This window comes from Hylobates moloch, unplaced genomic scaffold (genome assembly GCF_009828535.3).
Source record: "Hylobates moloch isolate HMO894 unplaced genomic scaffold, HMol_V3 SCAFFOLD_9, whole genome shotgun sequence".
NCBI classification, from domain to species: domain Eukaryota; kingdom Metazoa; phylum Chordata; class Mammalia; order Primates; family Hylobatidae; genus Hylobates; species Hylobates moloch.
Genome location: NW_026652284.1, coordinates 123845336 through 123866323, shown reverse-complemented (window position 1 = coordinate 123866323; position 20988 = coordinate 123845336). Strand labels below are relative to the sequence as shown.

At 58.3% G+C, this 20988-nt stretch overlaps 2 protein-coding genes across 5 annotated transcripts; both read left to right on the top strand.

Annotated features, from left to right (window-relative positions):
- Positions 1-6493: 6493 nt before the first annotated feature.
- On the top strand, positions 6494-11416 carry GFUS (GDP-L-fucose synthase). 3 transcript variants are annotated; one of them, XM_032760657.2, is made up of 11 exons: positions 6494-6594; positions 7346-7502; positions 7833-7947; positions 9122-9250; positions 9340-9413; positions 9584-9717; positions 9806-9870; positions 10222-10288; positions 10436-10515; positions 10746-10845; positions 11089-11416. In XM_032760657.2, exons 2-11 carry the CDS (start codon positions 7357-7359, stop codon positions 11142-11144), a joined length of 966 nt encoding a protein of 321 aa, XP_032616548.1. In that variant the 5' UTR covers positions 6494-6594; positions 7346-7356; the 3' UTR covers positions 11145-11416. The 3 variants fall into 3 exon arrangements, with proteins under 3 accessions (XP_032616548.1, XP_032616547.1, XP_058300459.1); XM_032760656.2 differs by having other exon boundaries at positions 6518-6640; XM_058444476.1 differs by lacking the exon at positions 6494-6594 and adding an exon at positions 6813-7030.
- Positions 11417-14433: 3017 nt separating this feature from the next.
- Positions 14434-20899, top strand: PYCR3 (pyrroline-5-carboxylate reductase 3). 2 transcript variants are annotated; one of them, XM_032760654.2, is made up of 6 exons: positions 14434-14571; positions 15906-15970; positions 16934-17113; positions 17447-17599; positions 17910-18002; positions 18182-20899. In XM_032760654.2, exons 1-6 carry the CDS (start codon positions 14445-14447, stop codon positions 18362-18364), a joined length of 801 nt encoding a protein of 266 aa, XP_032616545.1. In that variant the 5' UTR covers positions 14434-14444; the 3' UTR covers positions 18365-20899. The 2 variants fall into 2 exon arrangements, with proteins under 2 accessions (XP_032616545.1, XP_032616544.1); XM_032760653.2 differs by having other exon boundaries at positions 17387-17599; positions 18182-20898.
- The last annotated feature ends 89 nt before the right edge of the window (positions 20900-20988 follow it).

Sequence of the window (20988 nt, the reverse complement as noted above, 5' to 3'; positions counted from 1 at the left end):
GTTTATAAAGTTATATTAAGATTAACTTTAGGGGCTGGGCATGATAGCTCACACCTGTAATCCCAGCAATTTGGGAGGCCAAGGCGGGCACATCACCTGAGGTCAGGAGTTCAAGACCAGCCTGGCCGACATGGTGAAACCTTGTCTCTACTAAAAATACAAAAATTAGCCAGGCATTGAGGCAGGCACATGTAATCTCAGCTACTCGGGAGGCTGAGGCAGGAGAATCACTTGAACCCAGGAGGTGGAGGTTGCAGTGAGCCGAGATCATGCCACTGCACTCCAGCTTGAGTGACAGAGTAAGACTCTGTCTCAAAAAAAAAAAAAAATTAACTTTAGTATTAGTAGTATACTGACGCAAAGATAAAAATTGGTTTTCTCTTTACAGAAAGATTATTGGGGGCTTGGCGCGGTGGCTCACGCCTGTAATCCCAGCACTTTGGGAGGCCGAGGTGGGTGGATCACAAGGTCAGGAGATCGAGACCATCCTGGCTAACACGGTGAAACCTCGTCTCTACTAAAAAATAGAAAAAAATAGCGGGACGTGGTGCTGGGTGCCTGTAGTCCCAGCTACTTGGGAGGCTGAGGCAGGAGAATGGCGTGGACCTGGGAGGCGGAGCTTGCAGTGAGCCGAGATCGCGCCAATGCACTCCAGCCTGGGAGACAGAGCGAGACTCCGTCTCAAAAAAAAAAAAGAGAAAGATTATTGGAAATATTAATAAGAAATCATTTAAAATGGTTTACCTTTGGAGTAAAAAAAAACAGAGGGACTGGGCACGGTGGCTCACACCTGTAATCCCAGCACTTTAGGAGGCCGAGGCAGGCAGATCACTTGAGGTCAGGAGTTTGAGCCTGGCCAACATGGCGAAGCCTTGTCTCTACTAAAAATACAAAAATTAGCTGGGCATGGTGCCAGGCGCCTGTAATCCCAGCTACTTGGGAAGCTGGGGCAGGAGAATTTCCTGAACCCAGGAGGCAGAGGTTGCAGTGAGCCGAGATGGTGCCACTGCACTCCAGCCTGGGCCACAGAGCAAGACTCCATCAAAAAAAAAAAAAAATTAATTAAATTAAAATTTAAAAATACAAAAAATATCATGTAATACATCGATTCTCCTGAAGTTGCCTACATCCCCCTGCATCTCCCCTGTGCTGAGAGTGTCAGAGTTTCTAGATCTCCCTGGGTTTAGTGTAGATATTTACTTTTCTTTCCTGGGATGGCTCTGTGCGTGTAAGATATTTGTCCACCTTTTCTCCTGTTCATCTGCCTGTGGTCAATTGATTCACACGCTCAGGTATCAAATGCTCAGAGGGTGGAGGGGAAGTTCTCCCTCCCCGTCAGGGCACTCATCGGCACAGGCAGCATGTGTACGCAGGCCTGCAGACACCTCGTGGGGCTGCCTCAGCTAATTGCCACAAAACAACGCAAGGTTATTGTCTTGTAGTTCTGGAAGCTAAACGTTCAGAATCAGGGTGTCAGTAGCACTGTGCTCCCTCCAAAGGCTCTAGAGAGGAATCTTTGCTGCCTCTTCCTGATTCTGATGATGGCCGGCAATCCTTGGCACTCTCTGGCTGTAGCGGCACCTCTCCAATAGCTGCCTCTATCATCACGGAGCCGTCTTCTCCCTGTGTCCAGATTTCCTCTCTTTATAAGAATATCGGGCCAGGCACGGTGGCTCACGCCTGTAATCCCAGCACTTTGGGAGGCCGAGGCGGGTGGATCACCTGAGGTAGGGAGTTCAAGACCAGCCTGACAAACATGGAGAAACCCCGTCTCTACTAAAAATACAAAAAAATTAGCCGGGCATGGTGGCGCATGCCTGTAATCCCAGCACTTTGGGAGGCCGAGGCAGGCAGATTGCCTGAGCTCAGGAGTTTGAGACCAGCCTGGGCAACATGGTGAAACTCCATCTCTACTAAAATACAAAAAGTTAGCCAGGCGTGACAGCATGCGCCTGTAATCCCAGCTACACTGGAGGCTGAGGCAGGAGAACTGCTTGAACCCGGGAGGTAGAGGTTGCACTGAGCCAAGATCACATCACTGGGCGCAGTGGCTCACGCCTGTAATCCCAGCACTTTGGGAGGCCAAGGCAGGCGGATCACGAGGTCAGGAGATCAAGACCATCCTGGCTACAGTGAAACCCCGTCTCTACTAGAACTACAAAAAATTAGCTGGGCGTGGTGGCAGGCAGCTATAGTCCCAGCTACTTGGGAAGCTGAGGGAGGAGAAGGGCGTGAACCTGGGAGGTGGAGGTTGCAGTGAGCCAAGATGGCACCAGCGCACTCCAGCCTGGGCGACAGAGAAAGACTCCGTCTCAAAAAAAAAAAAAAAAAAAAAAAAAAAGAGTATCAGTCACTGGATTTGTGACCTCATGTTAACTTGATGACATCTGCAAAGACCCCATTCCCTTCACTGGTAAGTTCGGGGTTAGGACTTGAATATAGCTTTTTGGTTGACATAATTCAAACCACAGCACTGCCGTTTTCATTCCATGTTATGTTTTTTGAGATTTTTGAGATTTGCCAATAAATGACGCTATAAATTATCAGTGAAAATAAATAATTCAAAATCTAAGCTGTTGAAACTCTAAATTATTTTAAGCCTTAAAAGAATGATTATGAGATGAGGCCCGGTGGCTCATGCCTGTAATCCCAGCACTTTGGGAGGCTGATGGGGGTGGATCACTTGAGGTCAGGGGTTCAAGACCAGGCTGGCCAACATGGTGAAACCCTGTCTCTACTAAAAATACAAAAATTAGCCTGGTGTGGTGGTGTATGCCTCCAGTCCCAGCTACTCAGGAGGCTGAGGCAGGAGAATTGCTTGAACCTGGGAGGCAGAGGTTGCAGTGAGCTGTGATCACGCCATTGCACTCCAGCCTGGGCGACAGAGCAAGACTCCATCTCAAAAAAAAAAAAAAAAAAAAAAATGCTTAAGGACCTGAGTCAAGTGAACAGACAGTTGTATGTAACCTAGGCAACTATAACCTTTTTTTTCTCTGATTTTAGATTAAGCCTTCTTTCTTACATGCATTGTTTTGTAAAAGGCTGTAAATGGCTGAAGGGCACTAGGGAAGAGCCCTTGCCTCTCCAATGTTGTCTTTCACTGTAGATTAACCTCCTTTTACCTGCCTCACACAAAAGCTTCATGGCTCTCAAGCTGTGTTAAGATGGAATGTTAAATATACTGTTTTAAGTTAGAAAGGAAATGAAAACAAGCTGTAGGGAAAAGAAAACAGACTGAAACCAACTAATTAATTTGTTGTACCTCTTAAACCAGCCTTGTATAGAAACTTTGGTAATCCAGGTAAACGTCTTTGTTTTCTGCCTATAAGCAAGAACTTAACTTTTAACTTTGGAACTGATATGGTTTGGCTGTGTCCCCACCCAGATCTCATCTGGAATTCCCACATGTTGCGGGAGGAACCTGGTGGGAGGTAATTGAATCTTGGGGGCAGGTCTTTGCTGTGCTGTTCTCGTGATAGTGAGTACGTCCCACAAGATCTGATGGTTATACAAAGGGGAGTTTCCCTGCACAAGCTCTTTTTGCCTGCCACCATATGAGACATGCCTTTCACCTTCCATCATGATTGTGAGGCCTCCCCAGCCACATGGAACTAAGTCCAGTAAACCTCTTTCTTTTGTAAATTGCCCAGTCTTGGGTATGTCTTTATCAGCAGTGTGAAAGCAGACTAATACAGGAACACTGAACCCATTTCTCTGGAGTCAGTGTCTCTTAGGTAGCTATTCCCAGCTTTTTGCTTGAATAAACTCTTTAAAACTAATTCTGGGTTGGGCATGGTGGGTCAGGCCTATAATCCCAGCACTTTGGAAGGCCAAGGCAGGAGGACTGCTTGAGTCCAGGAGTTTGAGGCCAGCCTAAGCAAAATAGGGAGACCTCAGCCAGGCACGGTGGCTCACACCTGTAATCCCATCACTTTGGGAGGCCGAGGCAGGCAGATCACGAGGTCAGGAGATCGAGACCATCCTGGCTAACAGGGTGAAACCCTGTCTCTACCAAAAATACAAAAATTAGCCGGGCGTGGTGGCACGCGCCTGTAGTCCCAGCTACTCGGGAGGCTGAGGCATGAGAATTGCTTGAATCTGGGAGGCAGAGGTTGCAGTGAGCCGAGATCGCACCACTGTACTCCAGCCTGAGCGAGACAGTGAGACTCCGTCTCAAAAAAAAAACAAAAAAAGATTTTGGATTTCTTTGATAATTTCAGTTTCTACTGCCTCAACAGAAAAAAGTCTCCAAATTGAATCTTTTTTTTTTTTTTTTGAGACGGAGTCTTGCTCTGTCACCCAGGCTGGAGTGCAGTGGCACGATCTCAGCTCAGTCACCTCTGCGTCCCTAGTTTAAGCGATTCTCCTGCCACAGCCTCCCGAGTAGCTGGAATTGCAGGCATGCGCCACCACACCCAGCTAATTTTGTATTTTTAGTAGAGACGGGGTTTCTCCATGTTGGTCAGGCTGGTCTCGAACTCCCGACCTCAGGTGATCCACCCACCTCGGCCTCCCAAAGTGCTGGGATTACAGGCGTGAGCCATCACACCCGGCTGAACCAATTTTTAAAAAGAAAAGTACAAGCCAAGTGCAGTGGCTCATGCCTGTAATCTCAGAGGTTTGCGAGGCCAAGGCAGGAGGATCGCTTGAATTCAAGTGATCAGGACAGGAATTTGAGACCAGCCTGGGCAACACAGCAAGACTGCATCTCCGAAAACAGAAAAGAAGTACAATGACTTAAGAAAGATTGTGTAGTTTGACATTATGGTCAATAGAATACAAATTATGTGACTTTTTAATAACATAATTAGTAACTTTGCTGAAATGAAGACAAGAAAACTAAATTTTTATGGAAGAAATATATAACAATTTAGAAACTGTGAAGCCTTTATTTTTTATTTATTTATTTATTTTTTTGAGACAGAGTCTCGCTCTGTCGCCCAGGCTGGAGCGCAGTGACGTGAACTCGGCTCACTGCAAGCTCCGCCTCCTGGGTTCTTGCCATTCTCCTGCCTCAGCCTCCCGAGTAGCTGGGACTACAGGCGCCGGCCACCACGCCCGGCTAATTTTTTGTTTTTGTTTTTTTAGTAGAGACAGGGTCTCACCGCGTTAGCCAGGATGGTCTCGATCTCCTGACCTCGTGATCCGCCTGCCTCGGCCTCCCAAAGTGCTGGGATTACAGGCGTGAGCCACCGTGCCCGGCCTAAAATTGTGAAATCTTTATTAAGCAACCCTGCCTGCCCATCACCAGAGCAGGTGGACATACCCAGCAGCGACTCACTTCAGTCATCTCTTATGTTCTGCTAACTTCCAGTCAGATAAAAGCCATCCCCTTACGGATGTCTTTACACGTTAGCATCATGAAACGTCCTTTCATAACAAGATGTTAAGGTGGCGGGGCGGACCACATTTCCCTGACCGTTGTCAGCCTGAGTGACTGTTTTTATTTATTTATTTGAGATGGACTCTCGCTCTGTCGTCCAGGCTGGGGTGCGGTGGCGCCATCTGGGCTCACTGCAACCTCCGCCTCCCGGGGTGAAGCGATTCTCCTGCCTCAGCCTCCCAAGTAGCTGGGATTACAGGCGCGCGCAACTACCCCCGACTAATTTTTCATTTTTATTAGATACGGGATTTCACCATGTTTGCCAGGCTGGTCTCGAACTCCTGACTTCAAATGATTCGCCCGCCTCGGCCTCCCAAAGTGCTGGGATTACAGGCCTGAGCCACCGCGCATGGCCGTGACTGCTTTTAAACGCTTGCCTTTCGATGGAAGCCGTTGACGGGGGCCTCTCGATGTCAGGGCCGGGCTGCCACCCCCTCCCGCCCCAGGCAGCAGGACTGGGCTCTGAGCTGAGGGCAGGAGCAGCTGGCGGCTCGCAGCGCGACCGTGGGACCCACTGTGAGCCGCCGCGACCCTCCTTGACTCGCCGTGACCCACCGTGATCCGCTGTGATCCTTCTTAACCTGCCGTGACCCACTGTCACCCACAGTCACCCAACGTGATTCGCCGTAACTCTGGGGTTGTTTGCTGCTTGCTGCCCGAGCCTGGGCGTTCCCGTGGGCGCGGGTGACAGTGCAAGTGCTTGGGACGACAACCCGGGCTCCTCATCGTGGCCGGAATCCAAGAGGCTGCGGCGCAAAGTCTGCGGATTCGGGGGCGGAGCCCCGGGATGGAAGGGGAGCCGAGGGAGACGCCGCAGCGTGAGCCCGCCTGGCCCCAGCGCCTGAGAGGCTCCTTCCGACGCCGCGGGCAGCCCGCGCGGCGCTGCCTGCCGGCCCTCGTCTCATGTCCTCCCGCCGCCCCAAGCAGGGCCTGGGCCCAGCGCACCGGCTGGTAAAGAGGTTGCGGCCCGGGACCTCGTCCGGGGCCGCGCCCGCGCGCGGCCGGCGGACGAGACTGCGCTTCCCAAGCGGCTTTGCGGCCGCGGACTCCAAGTCCCAGCTGTGCCCGGGACGCTGCGCGTCCCCGGGACTCCATTTCCCAGAGTGCCCCGCCCCAGCCTCCTGGCCCCGCCCCCACCTGGCGCCTCCCGTAGCCGGAGCGCACCCGGCCGGAAGCCGCTGTCGGGGCGCCGGCGGTGGGGCTGGACGCAGGTGAGGTGGCACCGGACTCAGCCGCGCCCTGGGCCCTGGATGCTCCGTGAGAGTCAGGGGACGCTGTGGGGGTCTGGGATCGAGGGGCATGGGGGCAGCCTGGGGCTGTGGTAGTGGGTCTGGCTGCAGTGAGGTCTCCCCGCGTGCTTGGGAGCCGCGCGATGCCTGCGCAGGGCCGCCTCCCGTAAGGGCTGGCCCTGGGGCCCTGCCGGGGAGCCCGAGCAGGTTTCCGGTTCCCAGGATAGGATCCTTGAGGGAGGCTGCGCCCCGACGCCTGTCCTGCCCTGGAGGAATCTGGCTCGCCAGGGCTTTCCAGGACCAGCCAGCCTCGAGTGGGCGTGGGCTGCGCACAGGCACCGTCTCGTGCCTGTCCCTAGCATGCGGGCCTTGGCTGCGAACCGTGTTAACGACCTGCGCCAGGAGCCCCAGTCCCAAGGTTGTCTGCCTCCCCTCTTGTCAGCCAGAGGGGAGTAGAAAGTACCTTTTCTCGGCCCAGTGGGGGGTCGTGGGTTGGGACCAGCTGCTCTGGGCTGGGTGGTAGCTCAGGACTCCTGTGGCGCTGTAGGCTGAGCGCTCCCTGGGGAACAGGGCTGCGACGAGGGGGTGCCTCGGTCCAGCTGGGTCTTTTCTGGTTGCCAGTGGACTATGTCCCCACTCTGAGGGCCTCACTCTGTGCCAGTTGCCACAGAAGAGTGGGGCTCCAAAGGGTGGGGGCATGATGGTCTCAGCCTCCCACTATTTGACACTACAGGTGCAACTGACATGGGTGAACCCCAGGGATCCATGCGGATTCTAGTGACAGGGGGCTCTGGGCTGGTAGGCAAAGCCATCCAGAAGGTGGTAGCAGATGGAGCTGGACTTCCTGGAGAGGACTGGGTGTTTGTCTCCTCTAAAGACGCCGATCTCACGTGAGTGAGCCCATCCCCAGATCTGCCCTTCCTCCCCACCCTAGAACTAAGAGTTCCAGGCTGGGCCTGTTCCTGAGTGTAACAGTAGCTGTGTGTCTGGGTCCTTCCTGCCAGCTGGCTGGCCTGGCCTGGGTGTGCTTGGCTGTGTTCCTAGACAAACACCCTCCCATCTCTTCCCGGAAGCCTGCACCCTCACACCAGCCAGGTCCTGGGGCCACCCTCCCTTTTGACTGTCCCTCCTGCCATAGTCTCACCCAGTCCCTGCACTAGGCACCCAACCCTGGGGTGCTGGTTCCCTCCAGAGCCTCCTGACAGCCTGGCTTCCCACAGGGATGCAGCACAGACCCGCGCCCTGTTTGAGAAGGTCCGACCCACACACGTCATCCATCTTGCTGCAATGGTGGGGGGCCTGTTCCGGAATATCAAGTACAATTTGGACTTCTGGGTAAGTGAGGGTGGCCCCAGCAAGCACTGGAAACCAGGATCCCAGGTTCTGGGAACTTCCTGGCGGGCTTCCCACTCTCACAGGCCCACATTTCCACCGCAGGAAGTCCCTGAGGATCAGGGCTTGGCACAGCCTGGTGGGGGCAGCCCCTGAGGGACCCCCAGTCACTGACACTTGGTGCGGTGGACAGAAGGGCATGCAGGTGGGCCTGGAGGCACTTGGCCCAGTAGACAAAGCTGTGGAGCTGACTTGCAGCATTGGGAAGCTGAAAAGAGCCAGCGGCCACGTGGGACTGGGAGCTGCTTCCTGCCCCCTGAGTCCCCAGGGCCTCTGGAGCCTCTGGCTTCCAGGACTGTGCTGGCCCAGCTCCCTTGAGCCAGGCCCACCACACACTCCGGGGCGCAGGGGTGTGAACAGCACTCTGTGCATCTGCTGCCTGTGTCTGGGGGAAGTAAGGGCCCTGCCTCGGCTAGTTGTGTTCCGGAGGGTTGGCCCCACCAGTCTCTGGGCAGCAGCCTTGCCTTAGCTGGTTTTGCTAAGTGTAGGAGGCACTAGGGTCAGCAGAGGCTCAGACCAGATTCTGCCCAGGAGCCCTGTCACCCCAGAGCCCTCCTTGTCGGTGTCTGGGCCTTCCCAGCAGGCTGCCTGGCCACCACCTCTCCCTTCTCCCAGGACCAGTCCCAGTGCTCCAGCCATGCCGTGTCTAGTTCATGCACGGGAAGTGGGGCTTGCGGGGTGGACCCGGCAAGCTCAGGCTCCATTGATCCTGGGAGGTAGAGCCAGGTGGGAGATCCTCCAGGGTGGGGAAGTAGACCGCCCTGTTCCTCGTGTAGTGGGAGCCCCAGCCCAGCCCAGGGCCAAACTGGGCTCCTTCCCAGCCTCCACTACCTGCCCTGACCTCAGCAGCCTCCTGGGTGGGGCCCAGCCCTGAGCTGGGGGTGTGGTTCTCCTCATAGTGGAAGGCAGAGCCAGCCCCTCCTCCAGCCTTGGTGGGGCTGGAGAGCAATGGTGCCTGTAAGTCCAGTGCCTTGTCCTGAAACGGTTAGGATGGGCAGGCTTGGGTCCTACCAGGGCTGAAGGGCCAGGGTGTGTCTCCGCTTCTGCATCTGGAGGAGCAGGTAAGGGCTAGGATCTGGCCTGGGGAGCCTGATCTGTCCCCACCTCACCCCTGCAGAGGAAAAATGTGCACATCAACGACAACGTCCTGCACTCGGCCTTCGAGGTGGGCGCCCGCAAGGTGGTGTCCTGCCTGTCCACCTGTATCTTCCCTGACAAGACGACCTACCCCATAGATGAGACCATGGTGAGGGGCAGGGCCTGGCTGTGGGCGGGGCCGGGGAGCCTGTGGGCAGGGCCGGGAAGTAGCGGCCTCTGCCTCTCCCGCCCCCGCAGATCCACAATGGGCCACCCCACAGCAGCAATTTTGGGTACTCGTATGCCAAGAGGATGATCGACGTGCAGAACAGGTCCTCACGCCCATCCTGCTGAGGCCCAGCCAGGAGTGGGGGAGAGGGCCCCCAGGGGCGGGTGGGGCCGGCTGGTCGGGTCTTCGTGCCAGCCTCAGTAAGAGGCCAGCGGCAGCCTGGGGTGGGATCTCGGGCCCAGGACGAGGGCAGGAGACGCTGTGCCTCCGCAGGGCCTACTTCCAGCAGTACGGCTGCACCTTCACCGCTGTCATCCCCACCAATGTCTTTGGGCCCCACGACAACTTCAACATCGAGGATGGCCACGTGCTGCCTGGCCTCATCCACAAGGTGCACCTGGCAAAGAGTGAGTGCGTCCGCCCGATGGGGTGCCCGGGCTCAGCTCAGGAGGTGACCCAGTGCCTCTGACACCTGCTCCCTCCCCGAATCTGCAGGCAGCGGCTCGGCCCTGACGGTGTGGGGTACAGGGAAGCCGCGGAGGCAATTCATCTACTCGCTGGTGCGTAAAGGAAAGCGCGGCTCTCCCCAGAGGACCTGCTCTATTGAGCCCTGGGCTTGCCCCTGCTGGGCCGTCGGGGAGGTAGTGCAGGAGGGAGGCTCCGACCAGGAGAGAATCTGGGCTGAGCTCCGAGAGGAGCCATCTCTGGTCCTCGTGGCAGCCCCATAGGCTCCTGTCTCCAGGAGTCACTGGTGTAGCTGTGAGCTCCGAGGGAGAAAGGAGGGACCCCTGGTCCCCAGGCCGAGCCCCCACTGAACAAGAACAGCAGTATGGAGTCCCTGGCAGGGGCGTTTGGGAGAGGGGACCTGTGGCTATACCCATGGTCTCTGACCCTGCCTGTCTGACCTCTAGGACCTGGCCCAGCTCTTTATCTGGGTCCTGCGGGAGTACAATGAAGTGGAGCCCATCATCCTCTCGGGTGGGTACCTCAGCCCTCAGCCCCCTTCCTCCATGGTGGGACAGGATCCAAGGCTGTCCTGGGAGGCTGGCTGAGGGGTGGGAGCGGGAATATTCACGGGCAGTCGGGCGGCAGCAAGGGGAGGCCTGAGCCGGTGGCTCCCCACAGTGGGCGAGGAAGATGAGGTCTCCATCAAGGAGGCAGCCGAGGCGGTGGTGGACGCCATGGACTTCCATGGGGAGGTCACCGTATCCTCTGGCTCCAGTGCTGGGGGTTGGGCGGGGGCCCTGTGGGCGGGCGCTCAGTGGCCTCCCGGTATAGGGCCAGCGTGGGTGGGACACTGTGGAGGGAGGACGCTCACCCTGGCAGGCGGAGGAGCTCTGCTGTGGCTCCCCTGGGAATGGCAGAGGTTCAAGGACAAGCTGCGGGGGCTGGGGTGGAGGTGCTCCTTTAGCTGTGGCCTTGACAAAGCGTCCAGTTTGATACAACCAAGTCAGATGGGCAGTTTAAGAAGACAGCCAGTAACAGCAAGCTGAGGACCTACCTGCCCGACTTCCGGTTCACACCCTTCAAGCAGGGTGAGCCCCGACCCCACAGCCCTCCACTTGGTGGCCCCCACACCTGCTGGCCTGCCCCAGCCCCTCCCTCATGCTCGCTACCAGGGCAGAGGTGAGGCGCCCCCTCAGAGCCTATACTGCCCTGGAGGTGGGACACCAAAGCTCTGAGGGGTGACTTCCGTGTCCCTGGGCCTCCTCCCCCCACTTCCTCCCATGCGGCCCTGGCCCTCCCTGTCCATGGCCCTCACCTGCCTGCCTCTGCAGCGGTGAAGGAGACCTGTGCTTGGTTCACTGACAACTACGAGCAGGCCCGGAAGTGAGCTGGAAGGCAGGAGCAGGTGCCAGCAGATCATCGGCTGGCAGAGCCCAGTGGCCACCAGCCGTCAACCCTGCCAGGAGCTGAGGGCACCACCCAGCAACCTGGGCCCGCATTCTGTCCACTCTGCAGCCCTCATTCACGTCAGTCCTCAGGGAAACCAGGGCCCGGGCAGGCCTGGTGCTTTGCTCCCCACACCAGCCCCCGGCCCTGTGCGTGTCCACTCTGATCCTGCGTCCCACTCCCTGGGAGCCAATAAAGTGCGTTTTCACAGTCCTGGCCTTGGCAGCTCTGTGCTGAGCCGTCCCCTACACCCAGGCACTGCCCCCTAGCCTGGCCAGTCCCGGGACCCACTATCCCCCTGGCTTGCTGTTCAGCCCCCAAGAGCTGGCGACTCCCGGGGTGGAAAGGCCACAGAGGCTGGAGATGGGAAGGCACATGTGGGCAGGCAGCAATGAGACTGGTGTGGACTGTCAGCTGGACAAGGATGTTCAGGGCAGGGCCAGTCCCAGCCCCTCCACATGTGGCCACCTGCAGGCCTGAGTAACTTAAGCTCACCCGGGCCTCCCTGCCTCAGCCTGAGGGCTCTGGGGAAGCTGGTCTAGTGGGCCAGAAACGTCTAGTGAGACAGTCGAGCTGGGCCCATGGATGGATCTGAGGGGAGGCTGATGATTGGGTGGCTCGGGCTTCCCCTGGCCTGGCCCCTCCTCTCTGCGGCTCTTAGGCTTGGGTGTGGGTCCCCACCTGGCCTCGTCCCATGGAGAGGGACAGGTGCCTGCTGGACAGGTCAGCTCCAGCCACCAGAGGCGGGGGGTATCATTGCTCCCCTGCTCGCCATTCTCAGAGGGGAGACAGCAAAGTCCAGAATGGTTCCCAGGCCAGTGCCTCAGCCAGGCAGGGTGGCGCTGGGGTATGGACCAGGAGCACTGGGCTCCAGGCCCCAACTTGCCCGTCGCCCCCTTTCTCAGCGCCTCACACAGAGGGAGTCCCTAGGCCAGAACCCTCTGGTCCACCACGCTCAGGACTCAGACACCCTCCCTGGCTCCTGGCCCAACTCTGGGCCCGCCTCTTCTCAGGGTCCCTCTCCTGGGCGCCCTGTGCCATCTTCACGCACACGATGCCTTCTGGCTGCAGGTAGGGCCTGCTGCTGCTTCACTTCTTTGTTCACTTGGGCAGCAGTGGTGTGTCCTCCCTGTCCCAGCACTGAGTCTAGACCTGTGTGTCTTGCACCCAGCCAACCGTTCACCTCATCTGTCACTGCCCCTTTGTGTCTAGCAAGCCAAGGTATCCTCCAGGCCTCCCCTGAGACTGGCCCCCTCTTGGGTCAAGGCCTCCCCACCTTTTAGGCCTCAGCTGAGGTGGCCCAGCCTCCAAAACACCTTCCCTGATGGCACCTTCACAGCGCCTCTGAGAGCATCCCTGCCCTACTGGGATTATTTGGACACTTCTGGGAGCCCCGCCTCCACCCCTACCCCTCACGCCGACACCCCAGGACCTGGAGCTCCAGGAAGTGGGTAGGCCTCGTTCACAGTGTATCCCCTGGCACCAGCCCTTTGTGGATAAAGGCTCTGCCCATGTGGGGGTTCAGGAAAGGCCTCCTGGAGAGGGTGGCGCCTGTGTGGCCGCTTGGATCCGCCAGGTGACAAACAGTGGGAAGAAGCCCAGCCAAGAGCAGAGAGGTGCCCTGGACACCCAGCCATGGCTGGCTGGCTGTCTAGGTCAGCTGAGGGCTCCCAACTGATGCTCAGAAGCCCGGCCCGGCATGGGATGGAGAAGCTGAACGGGGCTGGGCCCCTGGGCTTTCTTTTACCCACTGTGGCCCTGGGCAGTCAGCCAACAACCCTCCTTCACCTCACCTCAGTCCACTTGTTTATGATGAGCTTTGTCCTTATGTATGATGGCATGGCACTGGATGCCTCCGGCCCCTCACCTCCCCACAGCCTTGGTCCCGAGCCATCACTGGCCCAGGGGGCCTGGGAGAAAATCCAGGGAGTCTGTGTGGGAAGGGGCTGGGAGGATCCGAGGTGGCAGGAGAGACAGCTGCTGACACTGTGTGCTAGTGCAAAGTGTTCACCACCCACGTTTCTTGGCTGTGGTGGCCGAAGCAGCCTCCTGGTGGCTTTCTATCCCTCTCCATGTCATTTGCTTCAGAGCCTTGACACACTGTCCCGCGTGTGTGCTGACTGTAGTCTGTCTACACTGCCACCAAGCAGGGCTGCAGGGTGGGGTCCAGCCTGTCCTGTCTGCTGCTGTGGGGTGGTCTTGCCCAGGCCCAGAGCAGGGCCCAGGGCTGCATGCAGCTGCACAGTAAATGTTGAATCAATGAGAGGATTTCATTACTGAAGAGCTTAGAAAATGTCAACGGCTTGGCCGGGCGCGGTGGCTCACGCCTGTAATCCCAGCACTTTGGGAGGCCGAGGAGGGCGGATCACGAGGTCAGGAGATTGAGACCATCCTGGCTAACACGGTGAGACCCCGTCTCTACTAAAAATACAAAAAAATTAGCCGGGCGTGGTGGCGGGCGCCTGTAGGCCCAGCTACTGGGGAGGCTGAGGCAGGAGAATGGCGTGAACCCAGGAGGCGGAGCTTGCAGTGAGCCGAGATCGCGCCACTGCACTCCAGCCTGGGCGACAGAGCGAGACTCCGTCTCAAAAAAAAAAACAAAATGTCAAAGGCTTCAGCAGAAAATAACATATATAACATGCAGCTTTAGATTGGATGATGAAAACAAAACCGCACTCAGATCTTCAAGCCTTATTTTCCTTCTGTCATTTAAAACGACGAGTACCCCCCCTCCCCGACTGTCCCCTCCCTGTCGGTCTCAGGCTCCTGGCCCCGGCCTGCTCTCGGTGACCTGGGCCTCCGCCCCTCATTCTTCCCTGCAGCTCCACCATCTGTGGTCGGCGGGGCCTCAGTGACCGCACGCTCTGGACCAGCCCCGCAACCCGCTTCACTACCCCTCCCCTCCGGAAAACCAAGATCTGCTCCTCGCACGCGCGACCGCGACCCCTCCCCGCTCCTCCGGCCTCTCCGAGCGCGAGTACCCCGCCGCCCCCGCCCCCGCTGGCCCCGCCCCGGTTTCTCTCAGCCAATGAGCAGTGAGGGGCGGCATAGCCTTTTCGGGCCAATAAGCAGCGAGAGGCGGGGTCCCCGCGCCTTGCGAATCTGTAGCGTGCGGACAAAAAGCCGGCCGGAGCGTGCGGTCCCAGTAACCAATCGGCGAGGGCGGGGACGGGGAGGAGTGTCCTATTGGAGGGCGGGTGGGGGGAGGGGCCTAGATCTGTGGGCGGGGCGCGGCCTGTGGATGGGCGGTGAGCGCAGCGGCGTCCGGAGCAACAAGATGGCGGCTGCGGGGCCGGCTCCGCGGCGCGTGGGCTTCGTGGGCGCGGGCCGCATGGCGGGGGCCATCGCGCAGGGCCTCATCAGAGCAGGTGGGGCGGCGCGGGGCTGGGCCTGCGGTCTGGCGTGGGAGCAGCTCCGTGGGAGGTGTCCTGTGGCGAGAGTGGGGCCGGGGGCGCGGGCCCAGCCACCCGGGTCTCCCCTCCGCTGGGCGCAGCCGGGGCCACGCCTGTTTCCTCTTACTTTTTTGACGTGGCTGCGGGAAGATTTGAGTTACACGTGGCTAGGTGCCGCTTCCTTGGCCGGCTTCCTGGCCGCGTGGCGTTGGCCAGGGTCACCTCTTCCAGCCTCTGATTTTCTCTTTGCGCGCCAGCCCCACTCTTGGGGAGCAGCAGGGCTTCTCCCCCAGACACCTTGGCTCTAGGGACACCTGGGCCAGACCATCCATCCTGTGCCAGTAGCACCCCCACGTTGTGACAGCCAAAAATGCCTCCAGACACTGCCGAATGTCCCCTGGGTGGGGGGAGGAGACAGGCAAAATCATCCCCTGTTGACACACACTGCTTTATACCCGGGATATTTATGCGAGCATATACTCCTCCAGGCATTTAGAAGCCTCTCTGCAGGTTGTGGATAGGGAGAGCTGGGTGACTCTTGGCTCTCTGCCTTCAGCCATACTTCAGGGACCAGAAAAGTCAAGATCAATCGAGAAATATCTTACTATGAGTCTCAGGAGTTTTACCTGTGAAACCCGGCAGTACCACATGCCTCCCAGAGCTGTACAGGTTAAATGAGACATAAATGTCTAGTGTTGAGCCTAGTACTGGTGTGTGTGGCTGCCACTGTCGTGATTAACTGCTGTGTTCAGGTTGTGGTGTACACTTCTGTCTTCCTGTTCGACCTTACAAAAATCTAAGCCAATTTCTCCACCCCTGTACGCGACAAAAGCAGATAATTTCTACCAAGTAGGCATTTAGCCTCTTCTTGGACATTCCAACACCGACTCTCCCTCCCGAAGAACCTGGGCCCCGATTGGGCCTTCCGTAGCCAATCAACTGCCTTTGTACCCACCACACTCCCCCAAGGCCTGGTGTTCCTCCAGAGGTACTGCCTCTTCTGCTCCAGGCAGCCTCCCCTTCTCTAGAGGCAGAGGCCCCAGGGATCTGTGTCCTCACCAACGAGGTAAGCTCCTGGCCTCCATACCCAGCAGCAGTCAGGGGCGTTGACTGCCAAGTAGAATCAATGGATCCGATTGCCTGGGCCCAGTGAATGGTGCATCCCGCTTTGGGTTCCTGAGGCCAGGAGGAGGCCCAGGATGGGCCAGGCGTGGCTGAGCCTGAGAGGCCAAGTGAGCTCCTCCCTCTCCTCTCACTGCCATCCTATCCGACCCCCTCACCAACCCCTCTTCCTTTTCCTTTCTTTCCAGGAAAAGTGGAAGCTCAGCACATACTGGCGAGTGCACCAACAGACAGGAACCTGTGTCACTTCCAAGTGAGCATAGAGCGCAGGTTCTTCATACCCTCAGGAGCCCAGGATAGCTCTTGGCTCCTGTCCCACTAAGACACTTACCAGAGCCAGGGATGGGTGGTTTATTTAGCTGAAGTTTGCAGACTGGCTGGTCTGGGCTGGGGAAAGGGAGATTAGAGGCCAGGAGGAAAGTAAGGTTGAGGAGGGCCAAAGCAAAGTGTTTGTGTGTGTGTATGCGTGGGTGTGAGTGCATGCTCGTGAGTGCGTGCATATGCACGTGTGTATATGTGAGGCTATGTGTGTGCACGTGTATATGTGAGTGCGTGCTCATAAGTGCGTTTGCACGTGCGTGCGTGTGGATGTGTGGTGTGTGCATGTCAGTGCATGTGTGTGTATGAATGCATGCTCATGAGTGCATGCATGTGCACGTGTGTGGCCGTGAGTGCATGCGTGTGCACGTATGTGCTCGTGCGTGTGCGTGTGCAGATGTGTATATGAGTTAATGTGCACGTGTATGAGTGTGTGCGTGTACACATGAGTGCATGCTCATGAGTGGGTGTGTGTGCATGTGTGTGCTCGTGAGTGCATGTGTGTATGTGTGTGCACGTGTGTGCTCATGAGTGCATGCATGTGTACGTGTGTATGTATGCTCGTGAGTGCATGTGTCTGCATGTGTGTATATGAATGCGTGCTCGTGAGTGCGTGCATGTGCATGTGTGTGTTTGCATGCTGGGTGGTGGTCACGGACATTCACTGGGAATGGAGGGCTCAGGACTTGGGGAGGCGCTGACATCAGGACGGCCTGTGAGGAGTAGGGCTAGTCTGGGTGAGTCTTGGGCACTGGAGAAGTCGGGGTAGTCTAGACACTTGCAATGGGAGAGGCCCTGGGACCATGGGAATGTGTGGCATCCAGCAGGAAGGGCTGTGGTGGAGAGGGTGCGCCGCTCACACAGCCCCTGAGGCTTGGTCCTGGTGTCCCTGGCGCAGGCTCTGGGTTGCCGGACCACACACTCCAACCAGGAGGTGCTGCAGAGCTGCCTGCTCGTCATCTTTGCCACCAAGCCCCATGTCCTGCCAGCTGTCCTGGCAGAGGTGGCTCCTGTGGTCACCACTGAACACATCTTGGTGTCCGTGGCTGCTGGGGTGTCTCTGAGCACCCTGGAGGAGGTGAGTGTCCCTTGGGCTAAGGCCTTGGTCCCAGTATAGGCTCTGCTGGCCAGGCTTGGGTGGCAGGCAGCCCCCCAGAGAGCCTGAGAGGTGGTCGACTGGCCCACCTGGATCAAGTGGCTGGGTTTAGGGTTCCCTCCTGGTGCTGTACCTGGGAGGCAGACGCTGGAGCCCACCGCGAGCGGATGTGGACCTTTCCTGAGGCCCCTGCTGGGGCCTGCCCAGCAAGGCCCAGTCCTATAGACTCCCTGATTCTGACCTCTCTCTGGCCAGCTGCTGCCCCCAAACACACGGGTGCTGCGGGTCTTGCCCAACCTGCCCTGTGTGGTCCAGGAAGGGGCCATAGTGATGGCGCGGGGCCGCCACGTGGGGAGCAGCGAGACCAAGCTCCTGCAGCATCTGCTTGAGGCCTGTGGGCGGTGTGAGGAGGTGCCTGAAGCCTACGTCGACATCCACACTGGCCTCAGTGGCAGTGGCGTGGCCTTCGTGAGTATTGCCTCGTCCATCCCCCACCCCACCCTCGGCAAGGAGGGGCCCACCCAAGTCCGTCCGACAGTCTCTGCCCTCAGAGTCCAACCTTGAGGCCGGCATGGTCGGTCCCCAGGCCCGCTGGGAGCTCTGCTTGTCCCCGGGACTTCACCGCCTTGGGGATCTTTGAGGCCAGCCCCTTTGCAGACCCTTGGGCTCAGGCCTTGGTTCTGGCCATCCATGGCTACTGCTCTGGGCCTTGTTCCTGAAGGTCCTGAGCCCCCAGACTTTGACACCTATCCCCCCCACCACCATGCCGTTGCTACAGGTGTGTGCATTCTCCGAGGCCCTGGCCGAAGGAGCCGTCAAGATGGGCATGCCCAGCAGCCTGGCCCACCGCATTGCTGCCCAGACCCTGCTTGTGAGTGAGGGTGTCCCCTGGGGAACATCGGGAAGGCCCAAGCCTGTACCACTTCCAGTGAGCAGGGAAACAGCAGGCTCGAGAAGCTGGGGCCAAGGTTGGGGGATGCGACGAGGGCAGGCCGCACAGTGGGGACCACGCCACCTCCCCCAGTCACCAGGCCCTAACGCTCTCCTCAGGGGACGGCCAAGATGCTGCTGCACGAGGGCCAACACCCAGCCCAGCTGCGCTCAGACGTGTGCACCCCGGGTGGCACCACCATCTACGGGCTGCACGCCCTGGAGCAGGGCGGGCTGCGAGCAGCCACCATGAGCGCCGTGGAGGCAGCCACCTGCCGGGCCAAGGAGCTCAGCAGAAAGTAGGCTGGGCTCTGGCCATCCTTTCCTGCCTTTGTGCCCCTGCCTCTCCCTGTGCCCCTTCCCCTGAGGACTGCGGCTCCCTCCCTCCTGCGTGAGGGTCTCCTACCACTCCTTCTCCCCCTGCACAGGGAAATGCAGGGGGCAGGACTTGAGAGGTTCCAGCAGGCGGGGGAGCCCCGACCAGTGGGGACACTCCTCCCTCCCCAGTGAGCAGAAGGCACCGTGGTGGTGGCTCTGCCCCTTGCTGCAGTGAGCCCGCCTCGCTGTGACAATTGGTTCTGAGGGGCCCAAGAGATGGTGTCTTGGTCAGTTGCCCGCATGGTTGGGCTGTTGGTCAAGGCCATGAACAGAACTTACGGTAACAGGCACGGCTGGCCCAATGCCTGGTTTGGAGCCGGGGCTTGCCTTTGGCCTTCCAGGTGGCTCCATGCAGCTACAGCCAGGCCAGCTGCCTCATCTCAGCTCTAGGGGGCACGAGCCATGTGGGGTCTGCACAAGAGACCCTCTCCCCTGCAGTAAAGCCAGGGTCCCTGGCCTGCTGTAGTGGGGCCCCCATGGGGAGCTGGAGCCTGCCCTGCAGCCTGGAGAAGAGGGTGGCTGTGGTGGGCGTGCTCATCCCCTGCTAAGGAGGAACTGCTGGGCCAGGTCTGCAGCAGTGCTGGGGTGGCACCAGGTGGGCAGTGGTAGGTGGGGCAGCTTGAGGTCTGGGAGGGTGGCCCTGGCCAGCCAGGACAAATGCAGACCCCTGGCTTTAGTTTAGATACAGGCTGCCTCTTTCCTTCCTATCCTAAGCTCCTGGCAAGTGGCCAGGTGGCTCTGGGCCCTCCTGCCCCTCGCCTAGGTCAGGGGTCCTGGAAGGCCCTGTGGCTCTGGCACCACCACACTGGCCTCTGACAGCAAGACTTGGCCCCTCCACCTGTCCCTAACGGACAGCAGGTCAGGAAAGCCAGGACTTAGGGGAGAAGCAAACCCCCAGGATTGAAGGCTAGGGTTCTAGGGCCTTTGGGTTGGGAGGGCCCAGGCCAGACAGCCTCAGCTCCGTCCCCTGCCCTACAAGATTCACCTGGGCCTCCAGTCCCACGCTGGCCCCAACTGCTGCAGCTCTCGGCTTCCACCCAGCAGCCTCTGGAGGTGAGGTGGGAGCATGCCCTCAGCGAGGCTGGGCAGCGGGTCCTGCTGTGGCATCTCCCTGTGTGCCTGGGCAGATCAATCCCCCAGTGCAAAACAGGGCTAAGGGCACCTGCAGGACAGCAGCACGCTCCATCTCTCATGCTCAGCTGCCTCTGCGGCCACAGACTGCTGCCCTCCACCTGCTCTCTCCTACTCCCCCGAACCTAGCCCGTCCGTAAGCTCCCTCCCCCGCCGGTTCCCAGGGCAGGCTGACTCAGTCCACTGCTTGGTCCAAGCCTGGCCCTGGCACTTTTCAGGGTCAGCCTAAGGAGATGGGAATAAAGAGGCTGGAGAGCACCAAGTGAGCTCATGTTTCACCAGAGGTGGATAAAACCAAGTTCTGGGCTGGGCCCAGTGGCTTACGTCTGTAATCCCAGCACTTTGGGAGCCCGAGGCGGGCAGATCACAAGGTCAGGAGCTCGAGACCAACCTGACCAACACGGAGAAACTCCATCTCTACTAAAAATACAAAATTAGCTGGATGTGGTGGCGCATGCCTGTAATCCCAGCTACTTGGGAGACTAAGGCAGGAGAATGGCTTGAATCCAGGAGGCGGGAGGTTGCAGAGAGCCAAGATCATGCCACTGCACTCCAGCCTGGGTGACAGCAAGACTCTCTTGGGGAAAAAAAAAAAGGTCCAATGCCTGCCCCATAAGTTGAGGCCTGGAACCTTGGTCAAGGACAGGTGTCGGGCGATGGAGGTGCAGGCACTGTGGACAGCAGAGGTCTCCCCATGCCTGCTACAGGCCTCCACATCACCTGGGGGCTTTGTAGGGCATGGAATTGCAGTTTCCCCTGCACGCTGTCACCCCAGGGGACTGTGTGCCAAGCCTGGGCAGGTCTGGAGCCTGGGGTCTGGTGCATGCAGCCCCCTGAAGGTGGACAGCCCTTCTGACAGCCACCTGCATTCACACTGAGCCCATTTGCAAGGAGAAATCACTGACTTTGAACCAACACCTGTCTACCCCTGGGACCTCTGACAAGCCCTGGGCACTAGGTGAGCTTAGCTCGGGAGGTGGAGAGCCCAAGCCAGCCACTCCTGGGCCAGCTGGTGAGGCCTATGACAAAGACACAGGCTCAGGTTCTCAGGGCACGGCAGGGAGCGTCGTGGTCAGCCAGGCCTCCCCTGTGCCTTCTACTGCCAGGCAAAAACTGTTCTTCAAGATAGAAAGCGATGGATATGATTACGGTATCTTCTTTAACCAATGTTCCACTTCTATGCGCTGTGCCCCAGCTGTTAATCTAGGGGGTATTCCTGATCCAACCATTGGATCGAGAGTTTAACAATAAGACTTCAAAACAGGGATGCTCATGAAGTGGACATGTCCAGCCTTTATTAGATAAAGCCACTGGGCCCATCTGACCAGGCAAGCTCAGCTGTAAACAAGCTCGCCAGTTAGAGGAAGGGCCCTCAACAGAGCAAGACCCCGCAAGCCCAGGGACTCTGACATGCTGTG

Bases quoted from the DNA above. Each gene is read 5' to 3' on its own strand.
- GFUS (XM_058444476.1), top strand. From the start codon at position 6,973: ATGCGGGCCTTGGCTGCGAACCGTGTTAACGACCTGCGCCAGGAGCCC. The intron at 7,503-7,832 runs GTGAGTGAGCCC...GGCTTCCCACAG, and splicing joins TCTAAAGACGCCGATCTCAC to GGATGCAGCACAGACCCGCG. The intron at 10,846-11,088 runs GTGAGCCCCGAC...CTGCCTCTGCAG, and splicing joins GTTCACACCCTTCAAGCAGG to CGGTGAAGGAGACCTGTGCT.
- PYCR3 (XM_032760653.2), top strand. From the start codon at position 14,445: ATGGGCGGTGAGCGCAGCGGCGTCCGGAGCAACAAGATGGCGGCTGCG. The intron at 17,114-17,386 runs GTGAGTGTCCCT...CTCTCTGGCCAG, and splicing joins CTCTGAGCACCCTGGAGGAG to CTGCTGCCCCCAAACACACG. The intron at 17,600-17,909 runs GTGAGTATTGCC...CCGTTGCTACAG, and splicing joins GTGGCAGTGGCGTGGCCTTC to GTGTGTGCATTCTCCGAGGC.